The following is a 22,728-nucleotide window of genomic DNA, read 5'->3' as shown; positions in this document are numbered from 1 at the left end:
TGGATTTTATTATTATTTTTTGTGTGTTTTTTATGGAAGTTGTAAAAATCATTCTTCAGCCCTGTATAACACATTTTTTCTTGGGTACAGAGCAATATGCTTTACAAGAGCATAGAAAAGAGATGAGCTGAGGATGATTCATCATGCAGCAACAGATGTTTAATTAAATCTAAAGCTAGAATGAACTGGTCAGTGCACGCAATTTATTTAATTAATACATTATTAATTCATTTAATTATTTGTAATTGTGTTTAATTGTTATTGGGCCATTTAGATTCGGACAATGAGCTTTTGAGACCTTTTAAACTGTACAAGAGAGCAGGGAGGAAATACCAGGCATTTTAACTTTTCTTTCTTTTTTTGTAGTGTGTGCTTTTACTCTTTTTAATCATTTGTCATGACATTTTTTTGTTATGTTTTTAAAAAAATTAAATCATGCTTTTTTTTTTTTTTTTTTAAAACCCGCTTTCAAATTATTTTTCAATGTGGGGTGGATCCTGCAGTACAGGTTTTTTTCCCCAGGAGGTGGTGCTGTTGCATTGTTATTCCAGGACAGTTGTACAACAGCAATCCATCTGGCATGAAAAGGTAATGCAGCCTCCTGAATTAAAGCCACTAGCTTTGTTAAATCTGATATGCATTACATCTATTGCAATGCAGGTTTTAATAGATGTGTGTCTCAGCCTAGTGTATACTTTGGATATCGCCCAATCAGGTTGAAGGAAATCAATGCCATTTTCTAGTTTAGGATTCATTCATATTGTTACAATATTATTATTTGTTTATTTAGCAGACGCCTTTATCCAAGGCGACTTACAGAGACCAGGGTGTGTGAACTATGCATCAGCTGCAGAGTCACTTACAACTACGTCTCACCCGAAAGACGGAGCACAAGGAGGTTAAGTGACTTGCTCAGGGTCACACAATGAGTCAGCGGCTGAGGTGGGATTTGAACCGGGGACCTCCTGGTTATAAGCCCTTTTCTTTTAACCACTGGACCACACAGTCATCAACAGTAAATATACTAATAACTTAAAATGAGATTTTACCCATAATGTACCAAAGAATTTGACCTTCTAGAATGTGAGTGTCCTTGCATACCCCTCCCCCCTCCAATTTTGAAACAACTCAAAGTCAAATTAACAATGAGAGGCTGCATCGAAAATAAAATAACTTCGATACTGAAGCAAACTGAAAAGTTCTGGTTATTAAGCACACAAATATTTTTCACAGAAGTATATATACAATTCAAAAAAGGAAAACCGCTGTGTACCAAAAGGAGAGAGAAAAGTCATGTAGATACACAAAAAAGTAAATTATATCAGGATGTTTCAGACTACAAGTCATTCTTATCTATGTGATGCACACTCCCATGTCACCATCCCTTTGAAATAACTTTCACATAATGCAGCGGTTTCAGCAAAAGCACCACACAAAGGTAACAAACAGTATTGTTGCTGTACTGTATAAGAATTCAAAAGCAACAGATGTGTTTAATGTTCTGTATTTAGCAACAGAAAAAAAAAATCCTTGGTGAATTTAAATATTTCCTTTTTATAAACAAGCAATTAGAGACTGGTTTTGAGTTGTAGTGCAGGAGAAAAACAACACAACAATAATAAAAGCAGAACGTGACCAACAGAAAAAGCTGTTTAAAAAAAAAAAAAAAGCCAACTTTCTTTTTTCATCGTGTTTGTATTTCGACGGCATCTGGTTTGGTAAACGCTGCGAGAGCCAGCGTCCCTCCTCTCCTCGTTCACCGTTTCTTTGGGGGCGTGGCTGTGCGGGGCGGGGTCACGGGTCTGCCAGAGTTCATGCCTCCATACTGGTACTTGGCTTTCTTCTCAGACGGCTTCAGGATCTGTAAGGAAGAGGCACAGTGCTGGTTTTAAGCTATGTTTCCACTGCCAGTGCTGCTGCACTGTGATGTGTTATTGCTCTGTATGCATGAGCCTGTAAATGAAGCAGCATACATCTATGGCCAAAAGACCTACCACATTATTATTAGTTTATTTAGCAGACGCCTTTATCCAAGGCGACTCACAGAGACTAGGGTGTGTGAACTATGCATCAGCTGCAGAGTCACTTACAACTATGTCCCACCTGAAAGACGGAGCACAAGGAGGTGAAGTGACTTGCTCAGGGTCACACGGTGAGTGAGCTGGGATTTGAACTGGAAACCTCCTGGTTACAAGCCCTTTTCTTTAACCACTGGACCACTAAACAACCACAAATGGAGTAAAAATAATACCCCCCCAGAATATGGTCCCCTTGAGTATGGATTTCAAAAAAGTGAATCCTCCATTGCTGGTATGTTATTATTTAGTCATTTAGCAGACGCTTTTATCCAAAGCGACTTAGAGACTAGGGGGTGAACTATGCATCGTCAACAGCTGCTGCAGAGTCACTTCCAATAGGACCGCGTTTGTTTGACGTCTCAACCGAAGGACGGAGCACAAGGAGGTTCAATGACTTGCTCAGGGTCACACACACACAGCGAGTCAGTAGCTGAGCCGGGATTTGAACCTCTTGGTATCAAGCCCTTTTCTTTAACCACTGGACCACCCAGCCTCCTTGCTGGTATGCCTTAGTGAAGCCAGTCTCACAGCTAGTGCCCTCGTTACCTGGAAGGAGCACATGAGGGTTTCGTCCACACTCATCATCCCTCCAGCGTTGTCGAACTCGCCACAGTAATTGGGAGCAGAGAACAGGGTGACCAGCTGCCTCTTAGCAAAGAACTCATAACCGTCTTCTACAACCTGAGAGGAGAAAGGGAGTGTGAGAGAGGAGACAGTGTGTGTGATGCAGTTTGTATACAGTACCTGGTGCGCTCTGCAGTGTGTGTATCTTGTGTTTGTTACATGGTGTGCTCTGCAGTGTGTGTGTGAGGTTCAGGTGAAATTTATTTACAGTACCTGGTGCGCTCTGCAGATGAGGTCCAGGTCTCAGTGTGTGGTGTTAGTTTATTCAGTCCCTGGTGTGCTCTGCAGAGGTCCAGGTCTCAGTGTGTGTGTGGTGTTAGTTTATTCAGTACCTGGTGTGCTCTGCAGAGGTCCAGGTCTCAGTGTGTGTGTGGTGTTAGTTTATTCAGTACCTGGTGTGCTCTGCAGATGAGGTCCAGGTCGTGGCGGTTGAGGAACTTGCTGACCACGTCGGCTCCGAAGGTGAAGGAGACCCCGCGGTCGTTCTCCCCCCAGCCCTGCACGTCCTTGTCAGGGTCCGACCACAGCAGATCACACAGCAAGCCTGCGCAGCAACATCTGACTTCAGTGAGAGTCTCCACGCCATGCACCTCCATTCACTATACAAGTTACTGTGCACTTCAGAGCTCCCCTCAATGAAGCCTATTATTATTAACATTGAAATGATCAGGAACCAGGAGTTTGAACAGACAGAAACTCACACTAGCCCTGCTGCTGCTGCACCCAGTCCTGAGGTTCAGAAAACTCCCCTCAATGAAGTCTATTATTATTAATATTGAAATGATCAGGAGCCAGGAGTTTGAGCAGGGTTAGAAACTCACACTAGCCCTGCTGCTGCTGCTGCTGCTGCACCCAGTCCTGGGGTTCAGAACTCCCCTCAATGAAGTCTAGTATTATTATTATTAATATTGAAATGATGAGGAGCCAGGAGTTTGAGCAGATAGAAACTCACACTAGCACTGCTGCTGCAGCCAGTCGTGGGGTTCAGACTGGACAGTAACCCTACAGACCCAGACGAGCCTCGTTTTCCTTGCTGCTGTGTTTCGATTGCACTCACCTGTGTCGGGCACGTCTGTGGGCCTCATGATGCGACGGATCTGCTCCATTGACTGCAAATCGGGAGACAGCCCTGCAGGGCGGAGACAGGAGAGAGAATCAGAGAAGGAGCGCAGGCTTGGTGGTTCAGCGGTTAAAGAAAGGGGCTTGTTACCAGGAGGTTCCAGCAGGTTCAATCCCAGCCACTGGCTCGCTGTGTGTGTGACCCTGAGCAAGTTACTGAACCTCCTTGTGCTCCGTCCTTTGGGTGAGACCTAAAACTGAGGTCCTATTGCAAGTTAACGTAACATTATTCAGGAGGTTTCATTCGACTTTACGAAGCAAAACGAGTTAATTCTAGAGGGTGATGCAAAACTTTTGTCCATAGCGATAGACAGATAGATAGATATTCTGGACCCAAACCAAGCAAGGGGGATGAGGAAGAAAATCCACAGATTCCCCTTCTCACAGTGACCTTGTTACTATCAATCTCTCCCTCACCCCCTCACCTCCGTGGCAGCAGAAGATCTTCTCGTCGACAATGGCAGCGATTGGCAGACAGTTGAAACAGTCAGTGAAAGTCTTCCACAGCTTGATGTTGAATCGTCTCTTACCTGTTAAATAAAGACGGTGAGAATTAGTACCAAAAAAAAAAAAAAAAATTATAATACTTTGGACATTTTTACATGACCACACCTCTCTTATTTACATATAGAAATCCCTCTCCCACTCACACTCATCGTAGAACCCGTAGATGCGGTTGATGGAGGCACACTCATGGTTCCCGCGCAGCAGGAAGAAGTTCTCGGGGTATTTGATCTTGTAGGCCAGCAGCAGGCAGATGGTCTCCAGGGACTGCTTGCCTCGGTCCACGTAGTCTCCCAGGAACAGGTAGTTGGCCTCAGGAGGGAAGCCGCCGTACTCGAAGAGCCGCAGCAGGTCTGTGTACTGCCCGTGGATATCGCCTGAGGAGCGAGGGGCACCAACATGATCATTTACTCATTATTTATTTATTGCATTGATATAGCGTTTTATACAAAAGTATCGCAAAGCACTGTACACTACATGGCAGACAAAAAAAAAGAACAAACCACAATACATGTGTATAGCATGTCACGCGTACAACTGCCACAGTCAGACCATTTAAAGAACAGTATACACAATACAAAAGCAGCAATTTTAAAGTTACATTAAAACCCACTAAGCTAAGAAAACCATTTTATAAAAAGTGTGTTTTTAGTTTTGACTTGAAAACTTTAACGGTCCCAGCTTCCCTGACAAACGAAGGCAGAGCATTCCAGAATTACGGTTTGGAAGATACAGGGTCAGTAACTCCTGCAAATAACTAGGTGCTAATCCATTCAGATGCTTTTATCCAAAGTGACTTGGAGACTAGAAGGTGGACTATGCTTCATCAACAACTGCTGCTGCAGAGTCACTTACAGTGGGATTTTGGTTTTACATCTCATCCGAAGGATGATCCCCCAGCAAGGATGCTCGAAGTCATGTGCAATTTTTCATTTTCAACACCGAGGGAGAACAGGGATGGGAAATAAGACTCCTGTTGACTAGCGGTTTCACCCATTCCCAGGTTTTATTCTGTGCTTGATTTGCCCCCCCCCCCCACCAGTGTGCGTAGGTAACAAGCTCAGGTGTGTTTTTATTAGTCCAAGTAAAACCAGGAGTGGATCAAACCGCTGTGCATTTGGGAGTCTTCCTTCCATCCCTGAGGCATTGGGTGAAACTCTGTGTAACAGATTTGTGGTTTACCATTGGATGTTATTTTTGTTATGGACCCTGTGCTGAGGACCCTGGTTGTTTGGAGGACCTTGTTTGCACCCCTGTGCTGAGGACCCTGGTTGTTTGGAGGACCTTGTTTGCACCCCTGTGCGGAGGACCCTGGTTGTTTGGAGGACCTTGTTTGCACCCCTGTGCGGAGGACCCTGGTTGTTTGGAGGACCTTGTTTGCACCCCTGTGCGGAGGACCCTGGTTGTTTGGAGGACCTTGTTTGCACCCCTGTGCGGAGGACCCTGGTTGTTTGGAGGACCTTGTTTGCACCCCTGTGCGGAGGACCCTGGTTGTTTGGAGGACCCCGGTTGTTTGGAGGACCTTGTTTGCACCCCTGTGCGGAGGACCCTGGTTGTTTAGGAGGACCCTGGTTGTTTGGAGGACCTTGTTTGCACCCCTGTGCGGAGGACCCTGGTTGTTTGGAGGACCTTGTTTACACCCCTGTGCTGAGGACCCTGGTTGTTTGGAGGACCTTGTTTACACCCCTGTGCTGAGGACCCTGGTTGTTTGGAGGACCTTGTTTGCACCCCTGTGCTGAGGACCCTGGTTGTTTGGAGGACCCTGGTTGTTTTGGAGGACCCTGGTTGTTTAGATGACCTTGTTTGCACCCCTGTGCGGAGGACCCTGGTTGTTTGGAGGACCCTGGTTGTTTGGAGGACCTTGTTTGCACCCCTGTGCGGAGGACCCCGGTTGTTTGGAGGACCCTGGTTGTTTGGAGGACCTTGTTTGCACCCCTGTGCGGAGGACCCTGGTTGTTTTGGAGGACCCCGGTTGCTTTGCGCTCCCCGGTTCGCACTCACCGCAGATCTTGAGTGGTGCCTCCAGCTCCAGCAGGATGGGCTGGCTCAGGAAGATCTCTCTGGATTTGATGCAGAGCCCCCGCACCTCCGCCTCCGTCATCTGCACGATCTTCCCGGGACGGCACCCCCGCACTGCCGAGGCAACGAGATGGGGCATTAGAGAGAGACTTATTAATATGGAAATGATCAGGAGCCAGGAGTCTGAGAAGGGTTAGAAACTCACACTAGCCCTGCTGCTGCTGCTGCTGCACCCAGTCCTGAGGTTCAGCGCTCCCCTCAATGAAGTCTAGTATTATTATTATTATTAATATTGAAATGATCAGGAGCTAGGAGTCTGAGCAGGGTTAGAAACTCACACTAGCCCTGCTGCTGCTGCACCCGGTCCTGGGGTTCAGCGCTCCCCTCAATGAAGTCTAGTATTATTATTATTAATATTGAAATGATCAGGAGCCAGGAGTTTGAACAGGGATAGAAACTCACACTGCAAACCACACAGGCAACCAGAGAAGGCACAGAGAGAGAGGCTGACAAAGTGTTATAAACCCCTTTAAAATAAAACTTTCCCTTCCTCAAATATGCTGCCCTCTTCTGTAATAGGCAAGTTACAGAAGCCTTTCTTTCTAATCAATAGGTTGATGCAAATACTATGCTAATGATGCACTGGGAGGGAAAAAAATAAAGTTTTCCTCTAAGCAAAGAGAAAACAATGATACAATACAAGCAAGCTCTAGATGGCAATCTGGGAAGAGAGCAGCAGGGCAGCTGTGTGGAGGATTTGGCATTCAGCAGAGAATGAGTCATTTGCATGGACTCTGCCAAGCATGTCAAGGGGAAAGAGGTCCCGGTTTTATTAATGCGCGCTGCCCCTTATTTATTCATGGGCATTTACATTGCGTAACATAACGGTTAAGACACAAATAAAACCACGACTACGGAAGCAAGACCTATCGAAGGCACTCCTTGCTTCACAGAAGATTGCTTTTTTCTCCCACCCCACCCCTCGTGGGCTGTTCCATTTATTTTCCTTTGCATCGGGTGAACCAACAACAAAAACACAACCTAATCTAGTAAAAGGTAGGCCGGAGAGGGTGGGGGTCCCCAGAGACTTGTTTAGTTAAAAACTGTTTATTTATTGCGTGACGTGTGGCAAATAAACCAAGACTGCCTGCAAAAATCTAAACCCCAAACTGTCAAAGTTAAAACGCTCCCCGAGTTCCCTTTTATTTATTTATTTTTAGAACTTCTCCATCACCTAACAAATCTGTAAATGCAAGATCAGGATTGTGCCAAACACAGGGAAGACTGATTATTCCCGTAACGGATTCCTGACGGAATTCCTTCAGAGGAATGGGCTTCTGTTTTCCACTGTGCTGTAAAGATAAATGCAGGACTTATTTACTTATATGGTGCTGTAAAATCACACTTTCTGTAATCACAACTGCGTGACGAGTTTCCCTTTTTTTTTTAGCTGGTAAGAAATTAACTGGGATGGTTAACTTAAATGAGGGTGTGCCTTCAGCACAAACCAACGTGTGTAAAATCCAGGGCAATGCGAGCGGCAGTGACCCAAGGTTACAAAATCGATTTACAAGAACGAAGCCCAGTCCTGGGTTTCAGTACTATGATGTTAAATAAAAATGTCCCCTCCTTGGCCAAGTGTGACTCAAATACTGTGAGGAAAAGTGCAATCCATTAATTCTGTGCAGATTTACCAGGGTGTGATTGTTCAAGCTCCTGGCACCTGACCACTTCAAGATTGCAGTATACCTAAACAAGGCAGTTTTTGAAACCCAAGACTGAGTACAGGTCTCATGTGTCTGCGAGGTGGGCAAGAATGCACGTACGTAATGTTGTGAAAGTTAATGACGTGTACATTTTTTACTGGAAGTTTACAGAGAATGTAATGGCAGGAAAATAAAACCCAAAAAAAGACAAAGAGGTGTTTATCTCCTCTGCTCCAGTCAGTGGCAGGCAGATCCAGTCTAGTTCTGTGATTAATTTCAAATGAACAGCATCCCCCCCCCCCCCCCCCCATTCGAAATGCACACCACCGCCAACTGCAGGAATTAGCATGATTCCTGACACAGACACTAAATATAACTCTTTGCAAGGAGACAGAGCTTCTCTGTTTTTTTAAGTGCTTGTAATTAACAAAACGCTTCCATTAATCTTACCCGTTGTGCACGTCCATGTTATAAAAAAAGAAACCATTTTTAATTGTTTTAATTCTTTTTTTTTTTTGCAGGATATCTGGTAATTACACTAGGTTAAAAAAAAAAGCCATGCTTTCAGATAATGCTGCACTTCCTTGTCATTTTCACGTAGAGAGTGGAACCGTCTCCACCACTTCCAAAAAACCTTATTTCCTGTCCTTAACCAATCAGCTGCTTCCCCGATTGACTGACGTGCTTTCAGCCAGTAACATGCTTTGACCCAGCAGGTAAAATGACCTAGGAAGTTCAAGTGAACCGAATGCAGCACCAGATGTGTCTTAAATAAAAATACAGGTTTTCTATAAACATGTGTGTCTTTCGAAACTGCACAACTGAGACACACGGAGGTAATGAAAAGGGCAAAAAACAGGCAAGGGTTATGAAATTATTTTAACTCCAAACACTTTAATATGAGTGTCTGAAAGGACTTTACGAGCATCTCGGTTAGAAACAAACGCATATTGTTAGTTTTTAGGACTTGTGAAGCTTTGATTGTTCTAGTATTATTATTATTATTTATTTCTTAGCAGATGCCCTTATCCAGGGTGACTTACAATTGTTACAAGATATCACATTATTTTTACATACAATTCCCCATGTATACAGTTGGGTTTTTACTGGAGCAATCTAGGTAAAGTACCTTGCTCAAGGGTACAGCAGCAGTGTCCCCCACCGGGGATTGAACCCACGACCCTCCGGTCAAGAGTCCAGAGCCCTAACCACTACTCCACACTGCTGCCCCAAGTAAGAGCGTTTCTTTTTTGAACGCAGATTTTTGTTACACATCAGTTCAAAGAGTGTTTGAATTTACGGCTGGATCGGAGAATTAAGACGACACGAGGGCAGCTTGCTCCGCTTCAACATGTCGGCATCTAAATATGCCTCTCGGACAGAACAGCAGGAGTCTCTGCCCTTGAATAAAATAGAATCAAAAACACACCGCGCAGCGAATGTGACGCACAAACCATGGGAACATGCAGTACTCACAATATGAGTCACGTACAGTAATCTGAAGCACTGCCATCACTGCGGTGCTGAATTAGCAAGGGATGGTTTCTGAGTTTACAGCGCAGCCCCTGAAGTTACAAACACAAGGGGCAGGAGGAGGATAATAAGACAGAAATGTCTCTTACTCTGAAGCTTGTATGATTTTCAATGATTTAATGTATGGGTACTGAGATAGTAAAAAGTTCACAAATAATAATAATAAGAAATCAAAGACGGGAGACAGGAAAGTTGTGTTTAGCTTGTAAAATTGGGTTAATTTTGATTATATATAGTTAACAAAAAATAAAACCATACGATACTTTTTTTTTATAAAGAAGACTGATCTGGCTAACAAAATAGACTTTCGACAGCTATTCAACATCAGATATTTCAGCTTCATAATTGAATATCCACATTTTAAAAATGTGAAATTGAGTCTAACCTTAAATTTAGAAAAAAATAAAATTCATATGACCCCTTCCATACAGATGTCTCTACTGATCTGGTAACTAACACTCCATAGCCCAAATCTCACCCCGCCCCACGAATCCCACTTAAACCTGACTGTGAGTCTGTCTGTTCTTGCTGTGGATGGTTCTTTGCCTCTCGCTGCGTCTCACAAACAGCTGAGGGCAGCTGATCAGCTGCCAGGGAGTAATGTTACACCCTTGATAAGGCAAGGACGTCACTGTGGACCCTCAAATCGCCTAGCAACAGGAAGTTCAATAACACTGAGAAAACACACAGCTCTGGCCACAAGTTTTGCATCACTTCATAGAATTAATTAACGTTGCTTCATCAAGTCGAATGAAACCTGATGAATAATGTTACCTTGTTAACATATTGAATTACACACCTCTTTGCAGTACTGTACTGTACTGACAAATTGAAAAATTTGACATTTTGAAATCTACTGCACTACTATTAAGGATTCCGGCAGACTTTTACAATATCATTTGGTAGTTTATTTAAATTGCATGATGTAAATAAAAAAGGATCTTTTTTTTATTTTTCAATGATGTCTCAATTCTCAGTACTCAAGACATGCAGTCCTGGCTGCAGTATGAATTTCAGTTCGGCTTGTGTTGTGACTTTGGTTCCTCTGAAGCTCTAAAAAAAAAAAAATGTCACAATTTATTCTTCGAGAGCAAAATCGGCACTTGGTATGATTTATAAAGTAATACGTTTCTGTATTTGCACCAGGGTTTATTCATGGTTACGTAGAACACAATTCACTGCAGCAGAATTGTAAATGAACAAAAGATCACCTGTAGTTGTGATCTCAGCAAACAATGCTGATGCAACTGTAAGTATAACTTGAAGTCGGGACACAGGGGTGTGGGAAGTGATGACTGAAAACACAGAACCGTTTACAAAGTGATTACAAAAACAACGACGCCTACATTAGTTAAATAGAAGACAGGTTGAGATTTGCTGAAGAGCTCTGTTCTGCACCCGGTACAATTGCAATTGGACACGTAGACTTCACTGCAAGTCCTATTCAGGTTAACCGCCTATATATAGTTTTATTAGAAGGTGTGAGGGCTATGCTAATGTGATTACAGGGATTATGGTAATCAAGGCTCAGAGCTCGCTAGCAGATTTTACTTGTGGAGGGTTTGGGTGACTCAGAATGTCAACAGCGAACACAGTTTTATGCTGACTTAGCTCTTTCCCACGCACGATGTCTGAAAGCCCTTTCAAAGATGTCCTACAATCGCTGATCACACAACACAACCAGTCTGACAGCCCCAAGGTCTAAGCAAAGCCGTAAAAATGTCAAATACTTCTTCAGAAGAACTTTTTTTTTTTTTTTTTAAAGGAATCTGCCTGAACGTGCAACAGCCGCTACTGTTCAAAATGAATAAATCAATCTTTCAATTTGGACGGTCAGGTTTTTATCAGTTTCTACATGCCTTTATGACTAAAATCAAGCGTACCCAACAGCAAACACATTACTTTAGATCTACTTAATCCTGTGTTGTATGATACGTGGGCAGCAGTGTGGAGTAGTGGTTAGGGCTCTGGACTCTTGACCGGAGGGTCATGGGTTCAATCCCAGGTGGGGGACACTGCTGCTGTACCCTTGAGCAAGGTACTTTACCTAGATTGCTCCAGTAAAAACCCAACTGTATAAATGGGTAACTGTATGTAAAATAATAATAATAATAATAATAATAATAATAATAATGTGATATCTGTATAATGTGAAATAATGTATAATGTGTATAATGTAATATCTTGTAACAATTGTAAGTCGCCCTGGATAAGGGCCTCTGCTAAGAAATAAATAATAATAATAATAATAATAATACTGAATTATATTTTTTTCACCATGACCACAGTTGTTTTTTTTTGTATTCACAAAATCAGGCTGGGAATGAAACCAAACCCTACCAAGATGCAGTACATGTCCTGTGTTTCTATACACTTCAGTGACCCCTCCTGTATCTCGAACAATCAATCTGACTGAATGAATGACAATCCATTGATTGGGATCATCCAGAACCGCAGAACACTCCACGGTGTAGGAATACACAAAGAAACGTACACAAATTAAAAATGAGAAACGTCTCCGCTAGAAATCTCTCTCGACGCCTTCAACGAAACGCCTGCCATCGAGTTTCTAGATATTATCACACAATGCTGTGATGGAAAAACACAGAGCAATTCAAGGTGGGGGATGGAAATAAGACTCCCATTGCATTGCAATTAGATCCATTCCTGGGTTTACTAGGAGTTTAATAAGACCCACCTGAGCTTGTTAACTATACCCAATCAAGCTTGGTTTAAAGGGCATGTCATATGCAGACAGGCTAAAAGAATTGAATCTATTCAGTCTTGAACAAAGAAGACTACGCGGCGATCTGATTCAAACATTCAAAATCCTAAAAGGTATTGACAATGTCGGGGGACGACTTTGACTTGAAAAAAGAAAAAAGGACCAGGGGTCATAAATGGAGATTAGATAAAGGGGCATTCAGAACAGAAAATAGGAGGCACTTTTTTACACAGAGAATTGTGAGGGTCTGGAACCAACTCCCCAGTAATGTTGTTGAAGCTGACACCCTGGGATCCTTCAAGAAGCTGCTTGATGAGATTCTGGGATCAATAAGCTACTAACAACCAAACGAGCAAGATGGGCTGAATGGCCTCCTCTCGTTTGTAAACTTCCTTATGTTCTTATGTTCTTAAGCTCATAGGAATGGGTGAAACTGCTGTGGAAGAGGAGTCTTGCTTCCATCCCTGCAAGGACAGAGTTGTTTTTTTGTGTGTTATTGCAGGGTCTCTGAGCAGAGCTGGGGAATGAGCTGCTATCCCACGCCACACTACCTAATTTGGTTGTGAGAATCCCCAGCAGACTGTAGGAGGGAAGACAATGTTAAGGAATGCTGCAGCTACGGTCACATGTTTTGCCTCACCCTACAGCAGGGGTATTAAAAACCCTTTTTTTGAAACTGTACCCCCTTCTGTCGGGAGGTTTCAGCTGAAGTACCACTTGACAATTTTTCGCTCGCCGAATGGTACCACAGCTGCAATGAAAAGGCAGAATAATCTGATTAACACATTTGTTTCCCCCATTTATTTAATATATCACTGGCTGACAAACTGCTGGTTTAAGACAGAATACCAGTCGGCTGCATTCTTAAAACGTAATTGCATGTCTTTGGAGGCACAGAATTAAAGAGACAGCATTTAGGAATCTCTTTGGAGACACTCATTCTCTTTCTACGCTGTAAATCATTCTGCAGAATACAGTAAATGTTTATCACCTTACCATTTACTTCCCAGCTCTGCATAATTATATGTGACATTTTAAAAGGTTTACAACATCAAAAACACAACCTCAAGATAAAACTATAATAACTGTGATACACTTTATTTTATTATAATTATTATTAAAGCCAGCACAGTTATCCAAAGGGGCTGTATATAACTTTCTGTCGCTTTGCAGCTTCTGTGTTTTTCTTCCTTCGTTCTTTGTTATGCAAGTAAGAAACGCATCCATTTCAAAACACCGACAACATAATCAACCAGCAGCTATTACTGCTACTAAAATGCAGGCGCGGTAATAAATAAAACACAAACCGTCAAAGCATGAGTATTATGATTAGCCTACTATTTATTTTTAACCGAGAAATTATACTTCTAAAAAACAAATCAGAAACACTCTGCTGCACTGATACGACAAGCTGAAAACAGCAAAAATCATCACCAGCTTACAGCGCTCTCCAGAGGCACATCGGCAGACGCCTGCTTCATTATTCATTATAAAAGCCACGCCATCGAAATCGCGCATGCGCACAAGTGGAAAATGTGGACGTGAAACGCGAGTTTGTTTTCATCTGCGGTTCACGTTGAGCTGCTAAACAACGATTAAATAATTATACACAGTGTTTTAGAAAACGTATAATACCGCTAAAAAAAAAGTATTTTCTTCTACTTTCATTTTTATTTGTGCATTTGCGAGTCGTCCTGTGTTCCCCCTATAGAATGAACTCATTTTGCTTCATAAAGTTGAATGAAACCTGCTGAATAATGTTACGTTAACATATTAAAATCACATACCGCTTTGTAGTTCTCCATATACTGAAAAATGTGACATTTCGAAATCTAACATGAAATACTGTACTACTATTATGGCTTCAGGTAGACTTTTGTGATTTTCACTCGGATAAAAGTGTACAGATCCAATTAGCATGCACTAAACATTTTAGTATAAAATTGAAAACGACTGCGGGACGCTGCAGTGATAATCCAGCCTTGGCAATTTTATACATATATATAAAAATGTGAATAACTGATTGAAAAAAAAAATATCTATTATATCAGGACGTTTCGGACTACAAGTCTGAATGGAAAAAGCAGGGCTTCAAACAAGCTGCTGTTAAAAACAAGCTGTCTTTAAAAAAAACAGAAAAGTTCCCGAGGACGACTTCAGAACAGAATCTGAAAAAGATCTCTCTGCACACCCTGCCAACACGCTCCGCGTTTACAGCTGGTGCTCCGAATGGAAAAAGAGAACCCACTGGCATGGAATTCAGCAGTCCTCTCATGCCCATATATAGCAATACATTTGAGAATACAGAATTCCCACAGATCCTGCTATCCTCCTCCCAGGAATTCAGGGACACACTCAAGCAGGAGCTACACAACACACTGAAGAAACAGGACTTGCTACTTTATAACAAAATGAAAAACGTTGGCCTTAGATAACCTCACCTTTGCTCCTGTTACCAACCAAATACAATTTGTTTCCGAAAACCTAAACCTTTGTGGGTTTTTAAAATCGAGGTGTCCCTGTCCGCGGTCCCCCCGCGCATCTTTTTGGACTTTTCAGAAAACAGTTTTTGACGGCAACATGAGGTGGAATCAAGATATGAAGTTGACACCCCTTGTGAGTTCGTGTCCCATGGAAAACGAACCGCCTGCCTAAAATAGGAAAGACACAGAGAAAGACTTTGATTTTTAATTGAAGTAGCCGCTATCAAACCTGTAAACCTCCGGCAAAGCCATTAACCACCAATTACAAGCACAGCAACAATGAACCTGCATTTTCTTCAGAACAGAAAATAGGAGGCACTTTTTTACACAGAGAATTGTGAGAGTCTGGAACCAACTCCCCAGTAATGTTGTTTGAAGCCGACACCCTGGGATCCTTCAAGAAGCTGCTTGATGAGATTCTGGGATCAATAAGCTACTAACAACCAAACGAGCAAGATGGGCCGAATGGGGCCTCCTCTCGTTTGGAAACTTTCTTATGTTCTAAAAACTGCTGATACTAACCCCTAGCAACATATTACATTCTCAGTACTAGGGTTACAGGGGTAATGATTTCACTCTTAAATTCTGAGGGATCTATTGAGGTCACGGGGAGAGCTTGACACTTTCCAAAAATAAATAAAAAAAACCAACCAGGATGTGCTAAAATGAAAATGAGAAATGATATAAAAAGTGTATCTAAACCAGAGCAAGAACATAGTCAATCAATCTGTATTTTATATAGCGCCTTTCACAGTGGAGCACCATCACAAAGCGCTGAAATGGAAAAGAAAGAAGGAATGCTGTCGACACGCCACGAAATCCTAAAAACGTTAAGAATCCTCAAGCAATGTGAACATTGGGGTCTATTTTAATTCAAGGACCACTGGTTCACTGAACTCATTGTGACCTACGAAAGTATGCTGGCATTGCTGGAAATAAACTAAATACCTCCCTCCCTGCCCCCGAAGCAACCCAGTACTGAGTGTACCACACACAGCTAGCCTGTACACAGAGACAATGAGCCTTTTGTGTTTAGTGAATCAAGCTGCACAACCAGCACTGGCCACTGGATCACACCAGTTCACAACAAGAGCCCTTGAATAACACACTGTGGGCTGAAACTGGGTATTTTCCCAGAAGCGTTTTCTTGATCAAATGTAGATTACCCAGAGAGAGAGAGAGAGAGAGAGAGAGAGAGAGAGAGAGAGAGAGAGAGTCATTACGAAGCAAGTCTGCCCAAAAGCCTTTTTGCATCCTGTGAAACTAAAAAAAATAGTACGGCTGTAAAGAAAGCCTCCGAATGGCACAGCTGCTGGCGGCTTTAACAGTTCTGAACTGGGCGAGGGAGGCTGATTAACAAACAGATTATTTATCGCCGTGGGTTTTATTTTGAGAGCCTCGATTAAACATTTGTTGATGGAGCAATGGCTCTGCTGCCCCATTTTGGAGCCTCACACATGTATGTGAAGGCTTTAGTGAAGAGACCCCATAAAGCTCTCTCAATGAGGCAGCTGCACAGTTCAGTTGTTTTTGTGAAGACTTGTTTCTTGTCTTTGATTAATACAGTGCTCCCCATTTATACTGGGGAACAGGTTAGAAGGCTGTAGGATCATGGCTCCCATTTGCCCCATAATGCCATTACACCAACACTAGTATTCATATGTGGTAGAACAAATAAGTCTCTCAACTACGGCTCCCGACTACAGCGTTATAAAGGGGTAGCACTGTAGTTGCTCTGAAGGCATCGATTATTCTCTATCGTTATCTGATTGCACCTCTAGTTCATCACCCAAAAAAAGCTTCTTTTCCCCAACTAACATCACGAGCACACTGCAAGACCGGAGTTTTCCTCGTCCGTCCGTCCCCCCCAACGCCCTTGAGTCTTCAGATGCTTTTGAACTTCTACTTGAGTGGTCTGGGAGGGTTGAGATATTCCCTGAGGTTTACAACACACTCCTGACGCAGAGATTCGTGTCCTAAAACACACCAGTGAAGCGACGCTCGGAAACCTAATAATAATGCTTCTTAGAATCTCCTACTTAATAGAACTCTCTGTGTATGTGTGAGCCCTATTTATCTAAGCATTTTCCACCACGGTTTAAAAAAAAACAAAAAAAAACACACCCAAGTCCTTAAAATAACCTTCCAAGCATTTTTGTTTATTTCGTTTTGTAACGCTGCCAGTTTTCAATTTTCTCCCTCGAAAAAAAATATTTAAAAAAAAATTATTTGCATAGCGCTGTCTGTAAAAGCCTTTGATAAAACGCATGTCAAAAAGGTGTCAGGATTTCCTTGGCAAGCTCCACAAGATGATTTCATACTGCAGGGTGTGAATGTGACACGAGTCGCTATAGAAATCCCACACAACTTATCTAGAAGGAATCTTTATAACCGCCACTTATAGCCCTGTCCTGCACGGTCATACTAACAGCAAGTAAGGGTGTAACCTTTCACAGAGTAGCAATGCAAGGATGAACATAAGACATTACACAGCAGCTTCTCCCATTCCTGGGTTTACGATGAGCTTCATTAGCCACAGTGTGTGTAGGTAACAAGCTCAGGTGTGTCTTATTAAACTCAATTATTATGTATATTAAAAAAACACCATTTTCAAGACAATCTGCTTCAAAATCACGGTGTTAGGGTAAAACAAGCGATCAAAATGTAACACCACTTATTTCTCGCCACGTTTGTCCGCTTTATCAAGATTGTAAGTTTAAAAGTATACTATAATACTACTTGGATAGAGAGACTGTCTATTCAGGACTCGTTGTACCGATCATGAGAAGACTGCACCCAGCTACCTCCAGACCCTCATCTCTCCCTACACCCCCACTCGACCTCTCCGCTCCGTCTGCACTAGAAGACTGGCTCTACCTCCGCTACGCTCTCCTGCCTCCCGAGCCCGCTCCTTCTCCACCCTCGCCCCGCAGTGATGGAACGACCTTCCTACAGATGTCAGGACTGCCCAGTCCCTGACCACATTCCGGCGCCTCCTTAAGACTCACCTCTTCAAACAGCACCTGTAGAACTCCTCTGTTTGTATCCTGGGACACTATCACCCTTCATTTAAATGTGCTTTATTTTGCTCTTATCTGCCCCCTATTTTACTGCATTTAATCCTGTACTTCAGAATATTGTAATCTGCCAAGTGTTTAACCTGTAGTATTTTGTACTTAATCATATCCTGATGTAACTATCACTATTTAATCATATCCTGATGTAACTATCACTATTATCTGCTGTATTATTGAATTGTGGTTTGTCACACTTGAACAAATATTATTGTATTTCTTGCTCTTATTGTATTACTTGTATTGTAACACTTGAATGTATTTGTATTTGCTTGCAATTGTAAGTCGCCCTGGATAAGGGCGTCTGCTAAGAAATAAATAATAATAATAATAATAATAATGAGAAGGCCTCTGACGGTGTCAGAGTAAGGTAGAATATGTTTGAAACATACAAAATATACGCTAATAATTTTAATTTAGAAAAAAAAAAACCAGGAGGCAAATTTCTTCATTCGCCATCTCGACAGCAAAGCGCTGTATAGTGTAAGCTGTACTGAAATTAATGTCTCGAAACCCCTCTGCCGTGTAAATAAACGTGCATTTCTATTGAATTACAAAAATCATATGACTGCTGTTCTGTATAACGTATTTTTAAAACTACACGTGAATGTTTTACTCCATGTAGATGGATTACCTGTCAAACAGGATTTTCAATCGCATACAAGCTATGGTGACGTCACCACTCAGTTATGCAAATCAGTACCACCGAAGGTTCGAATTTTCCTTCGATTATGTGTTCCGAACCTTCGAAGGTCGAAATGTTCTCTTCGGTTTCAGTATTTAGCTGCTGTGGTCTTGGAAGCAAAATCATCCGAAATCAGAACCGAAGGTCGTGGTATTTTTCATGTAAAACTGTGCACCAAAGAACTTTTAAAGGAAGTTTTTTTTAAAATTTATTTTAAATTAGATCTCAAATTCCAAGTCAACCCTGAATTACTGAGCTAATTTGTCACAAATCCACATCTTAACAATACTAGTTATAGTACTCTACGAAATCAAGACCAACTCATCCCATATTTCCAATTTAACAATCTACACAACTCCCATTATTAGCTGTCAAATCTTACCCCTACTTAAGTGTATCAAATTGGCTCGTAATTAAAACGCATTTCTGTTTTATACACAAACTGCTATACCTAAATACCAAACGCTACAACACGAGTCAAATCCCAACTGTATTTGTTTTCAGGCACAAACTTCTGGTTAGAATCGGTATCTTAACTTCAAAACAACTATAAATTTAAGAAAGAGAGAGAACGCGGCACTGTCAATACACCGCCTATGCAACACGTTATTAATATCCCAGTCACAGATTAAACGTTTATTTTAGTGAAACCATTTGTTTATAAATAGAAAGAGCTCTAACAACCGACTTTAGAGGAGTGGGTGTGTTCAAACGCTCCCAAAATCCAGCTCGGGGCTTCTGTTCTAAAGCTAGGCCTATCGCTGGCTCTGGTTTGATTTTTTTGCACCATGGTCAGTTTCGGGCGAGGTTGGGACGTGTACGGTAAACAAAAGGTCTACCGGCAGCGGTTACACCAAATAACACAACTACCCTTACCTTCCAACAGTCTAGAGATGAGCGAATCCACATCTAATTCCCCCTCCGCCATTTCTGCGATTGTGCTTTCAGTGCCTCTCCCCGCGCTCGCCAGCCAGACTCCAACCCGCCTAAAGGAGCGCCTGTGCTCCGCCAGGTCCTAGCGCCGCCGCGCTGCCAAGATTCGCTACCTCTAACTTTTTGCCAGCTTCATGCACATATACTGCGCATGCTCGTCATTTTTTTTTCCTGTTTACAAGATATTTACCGGTGTCGTGTTATTTTCAGGTATTTTCAGGTACGAACGCTTAAAGGAGCGCCTGTGCTCCGCCAGGTCCTAGCGCCACCGCGCTGCCAAGATTTGCTACCTCTAACTTTTTTTGCCAGCTTCATGCACATATACTGCGCATGCTCGCCATTTTTTTTTCTGTTTACATGATATTTACCTGTGTCGTGTTATTTTCAGGTATTTTCAGGTACGCAGCGCATAGCGCTTATTTCCGCATGCCTAAACAACTTCCGCTAAGAAAGCAGGGAAACATCCATTCAAATCTGGTACTTTATGCTGTTTTCGGTTTTTGGCATCTTTTTTTAAAATTTATCACATTTTCCAGTCTTACATAGTTGTTAATGTAATTTAACATATTTTTTTTCCACCATTCAGAAAATAGTATGGAAATATTTATAATTATTATTATTTATTTTTTAGCAGACATCCTTATCCAGGGCGACTTACAATTGTTACAAGATATCACATTATTTTTTACATACAATTACCCATTTATACAGTTGGGTTTTTACTGAAGCAATCTAGGTAAAGTACCTTGCTCATGGGTACAGCAGCAGTGTCCCCCCACCTGGGATTGAACCCACGACCCTCCGGTCAAGAGTCCAGAGCCCTAATGCAATACATTGGGTTTGTACATTTGTTTTACTTCTGCAACTGCGGTGGACTTCTCATTTTGTCTTGTTTGTCGCGAATTGTTTTTCTTTTTAGAGAAACTGATGGTCTGTTTCATGTTTAAGTTTGCAAAAAAAAAATTAAATTAATAGTAAATGTACCTCTGTTTGACAATAGGAAAACACCCATGGCTGTATCGGCGCTATGCTTTAGTGCGCGCCCTCTGCCTGTGTGTGGATTGCGTCGCCCTGTGTGATACGCCATGCCTGCGTTAACCGTGATCGCTACTATATAATGACATCATTGTTTATGTATTGCTTATGTTTTCCAGAAAACAAGTTAAATTATTGTTAAACATGATTAGTTCTGTGTTTAATTAAAAAAAAAAAAACTATATTAAAATGTCAGATGAAATTATGTTCCTCAAAAGGTACCGACTCTATTAAGATAAGTGTCTATCTGCAAAAGCACCCTTCGAAAAAAAATTGCCCCCAAAATGCATGGCTATCTGGCTGTGAATTCCCTTTCAGTGATGAACACACAGGGTGATAGCAGACAAAGATGTTACTGAACAACATCCAGATGTGGTTTATGAAAACTTTACAGCTCGATTAATCCTATACTTTTGGTACTTAGAACCCTGTAATTCCAAACTCTATACAGTAGGGCAGGGGTTTTCAACCGGGGGTACGCAGGACGACTCAGAAATGCACAAATAAAAATGAAAGTAGAAGAAAATACTGTTTTTTTTAGCGGTATTATACATTTTCTAAAACGCTGTATATAATTATTTATTCGTTGTTTAGCCGCTCAACGTGAGCCGCAGATGCAAACAAACTCGCATTTCACGTCCACATTTTCCACTTGTGCGCATGCGCGGTTTCGATGGCGTGGCTTTTATAATGAATAATGAAGCAAGCGTCAGCCGATGTGCCTCTGGAGAGCGCTGTAAGCTGGTGATGATTTTTGCTGTTTTCAGCTTGTCGTATCAGTGCAGCAGAGTGTTTCTGATTTGTTTTTTAGAAGTATAATTTCTCCGTTAAAAATAAATAGTAGGCTAATCACAATGCTCATGCTTTGACGGTTTGTGTTTTATTTATCACCGCGGCTGCATTTTAGTAGCAGCAATAGCTGCTGGTTGATTATGTTGTCGGTGTTTTGAAATGGATGCGTTTATTACTTGCATAACAAAGAACGAAGGAAGAAAAACACAGAAGCTGCAAAGCGACAGAAAGTTATATACAGCCCCTTTGGATAACTGTGCTGGCTTTAATAATAATTATAATAAAATAAAGTGTATCATAGTTATTATAGCTTTATCTTGAGGTTGTGTTTTTGATGTTGTAAACCTTTTAAATGTCACATATAATTATGCAGAGCTGGGAAGCAAATTGTAATTATGGTAGCTTGGTATTCTGTCTTAAACCAGCAGTTTGTCAGCCCCGGACTGTTGTGAAAAATTATATATTAAATAAACGGCGGAACAAATGTGTTAATCAGATTATTCTGCCTTTCATTGCAACTGTGGTACCATTCAGCGAGCGAGAATTGTAAAGTGGTACTTTAGCAGAAACCTCCCGAAAAAGGGGTACAGTTTCAAAAAAATTTCATATCCCCCTGCAGTGCGGTATTTGCGGCTGTGCTTCCGAGTATAAACGTGGTAATGTATCTGTGTGTCCAGCAGGTGGCGGTACAGCCGCTGAAAGTTGGACTGTAAACAAATTGACCTTATTCATAAAACTTTAACCCGTGAGTTTTAGAGATTTATTTTTTTTGGGGATTATTTAAGTTATGTTGGATATGTCATTGACGTCTTCTACGCGGATGAATACCGAAACTTTATTCAATTCTAAACAGATACAAATAAGTTAGAGCTCAAATGGGCTACGTTTTACACATGTATGGTAAAATGTACCAACGTTTTTGGTAACTACTATTATGACTAATATGGTATTTTATATTTTATCAGTGGTTAAAGTGACCAATTTCTCTTTAACCACTGTATTTTATGTGTCATTTAAGTAAAACTTAAGGTAAAAGCAGACTAGCGTTAAAAATATACATCTTACACAAGTATTAAGTGGGTCTAATTAAGAGCTAAAACAATTTAAAAAGCACTAAATTAAACTGACACACATTTGGGGAGGTGTCTTCTTGGGCGTACATTTGTTTAGCTGACACAGGAGCGTTTAGATGCGTTTGCAAACGCCAAAGATGATTCAAACATAATGAAAATTAACCCCCCCACCCCTCACCCCAAAAGCCGTTCTGCGTCTACGATTTGATTTTTGACGCCCACTGTTTGCAGAATCCCATTCATTTGATTTTATTATTAGGTTAACGCCGACTTCTCCCTGTTTGTCTTGATTTTTTGGCTCTCAGCACGGTGCCGCCGCCCGTCATATATTAGACTTCCCATAAA

At 41.7% G+C, this 22,728-nt stretch overlaps 1 protein-coding gene across 1 annotated transcript; it reads right to left on the bottom strand.

The window, feature by feature from the left end:
* Positions 1 to 754: 754 nt before the first annotated feature.
* Positions 755 to 19,631, bottom strand: LOC117398682 (serine/threonine-protein phosphatase PP1-beta catalytic subunit-like). The gene is made up of 8 exons (XM_059012117.1): positions 19,427 to 19,631; positions 6,327 to 6,458; positions 4,472 to 4,702; positions 4,247 to 4,351; positions 3,760 to 3,831; positions 3,095 to 3,246; positions 2,625 to 2,759; positions 755 to 1,861 (listed from the first exon to the last, which is right to left on the bottom strand). The coding sequence occupies exons 1-8, from the start codon at positions 19,476 to 19,478 to the stop codon at positions 1,757 to 1,759; spliced, it is 984 nt and encodes a 327-aa protein (XP_058868100.1). The 5' UTR covers positions 19,479 to 19,631; the 3' UTR covers positions 755 to 1,756.
* Between the last annotated feature and the right edge of the window lie 3,097 nt (positions 19,632 to 22,728).

The sequence above is a fragment of the Acipenser ruthenus genome, chromosome 43 (assembly GCF_902713425.1).
Source record: "Acipenser ruthenus chromosome 43, fAciRut3.2 maternal haplotype, whole genome shotgun sequence".
In the NCBI taxonomy this organism is placed as follows: domain Eukaryota; kingdom Metazoa; phylum Chordata; class Actinopteri; order Acipenseriformes; family Acipenseridae; genus Acipenser; species Acipenser ruthenus.
The sequence above is the reverse complement of the archived record's forward strand: the minus strand, read 5'-3'. Positions and strand labels throughout refer to the sequence as shown.

Bases quoted from the DNA above. Each gene is read 5' to 3' on its own strand.
- LOC117398682 (XM_059012117.1), bottom strand. From the start codon at position 19,478: ATGGCGGAGGGGGAATTAGATGTGGATTCGCTCATCTCTAGACTGTTG. The intron at 6,459-19,426 runs GTAAGGGTAGTT...TTGCCTCGGCAG, and splicing joins CATCTCTAGACTGTTGGAAG to TGCGGGGGTGCCGTCCCGGG. The intron at 4,352-4,471 runs GTGAGTGGGAGA...TTTATTTAACAG, and splicing joins CTACGGGTTCTACGATGAGT to GTAAGAGACGATTCAACATC.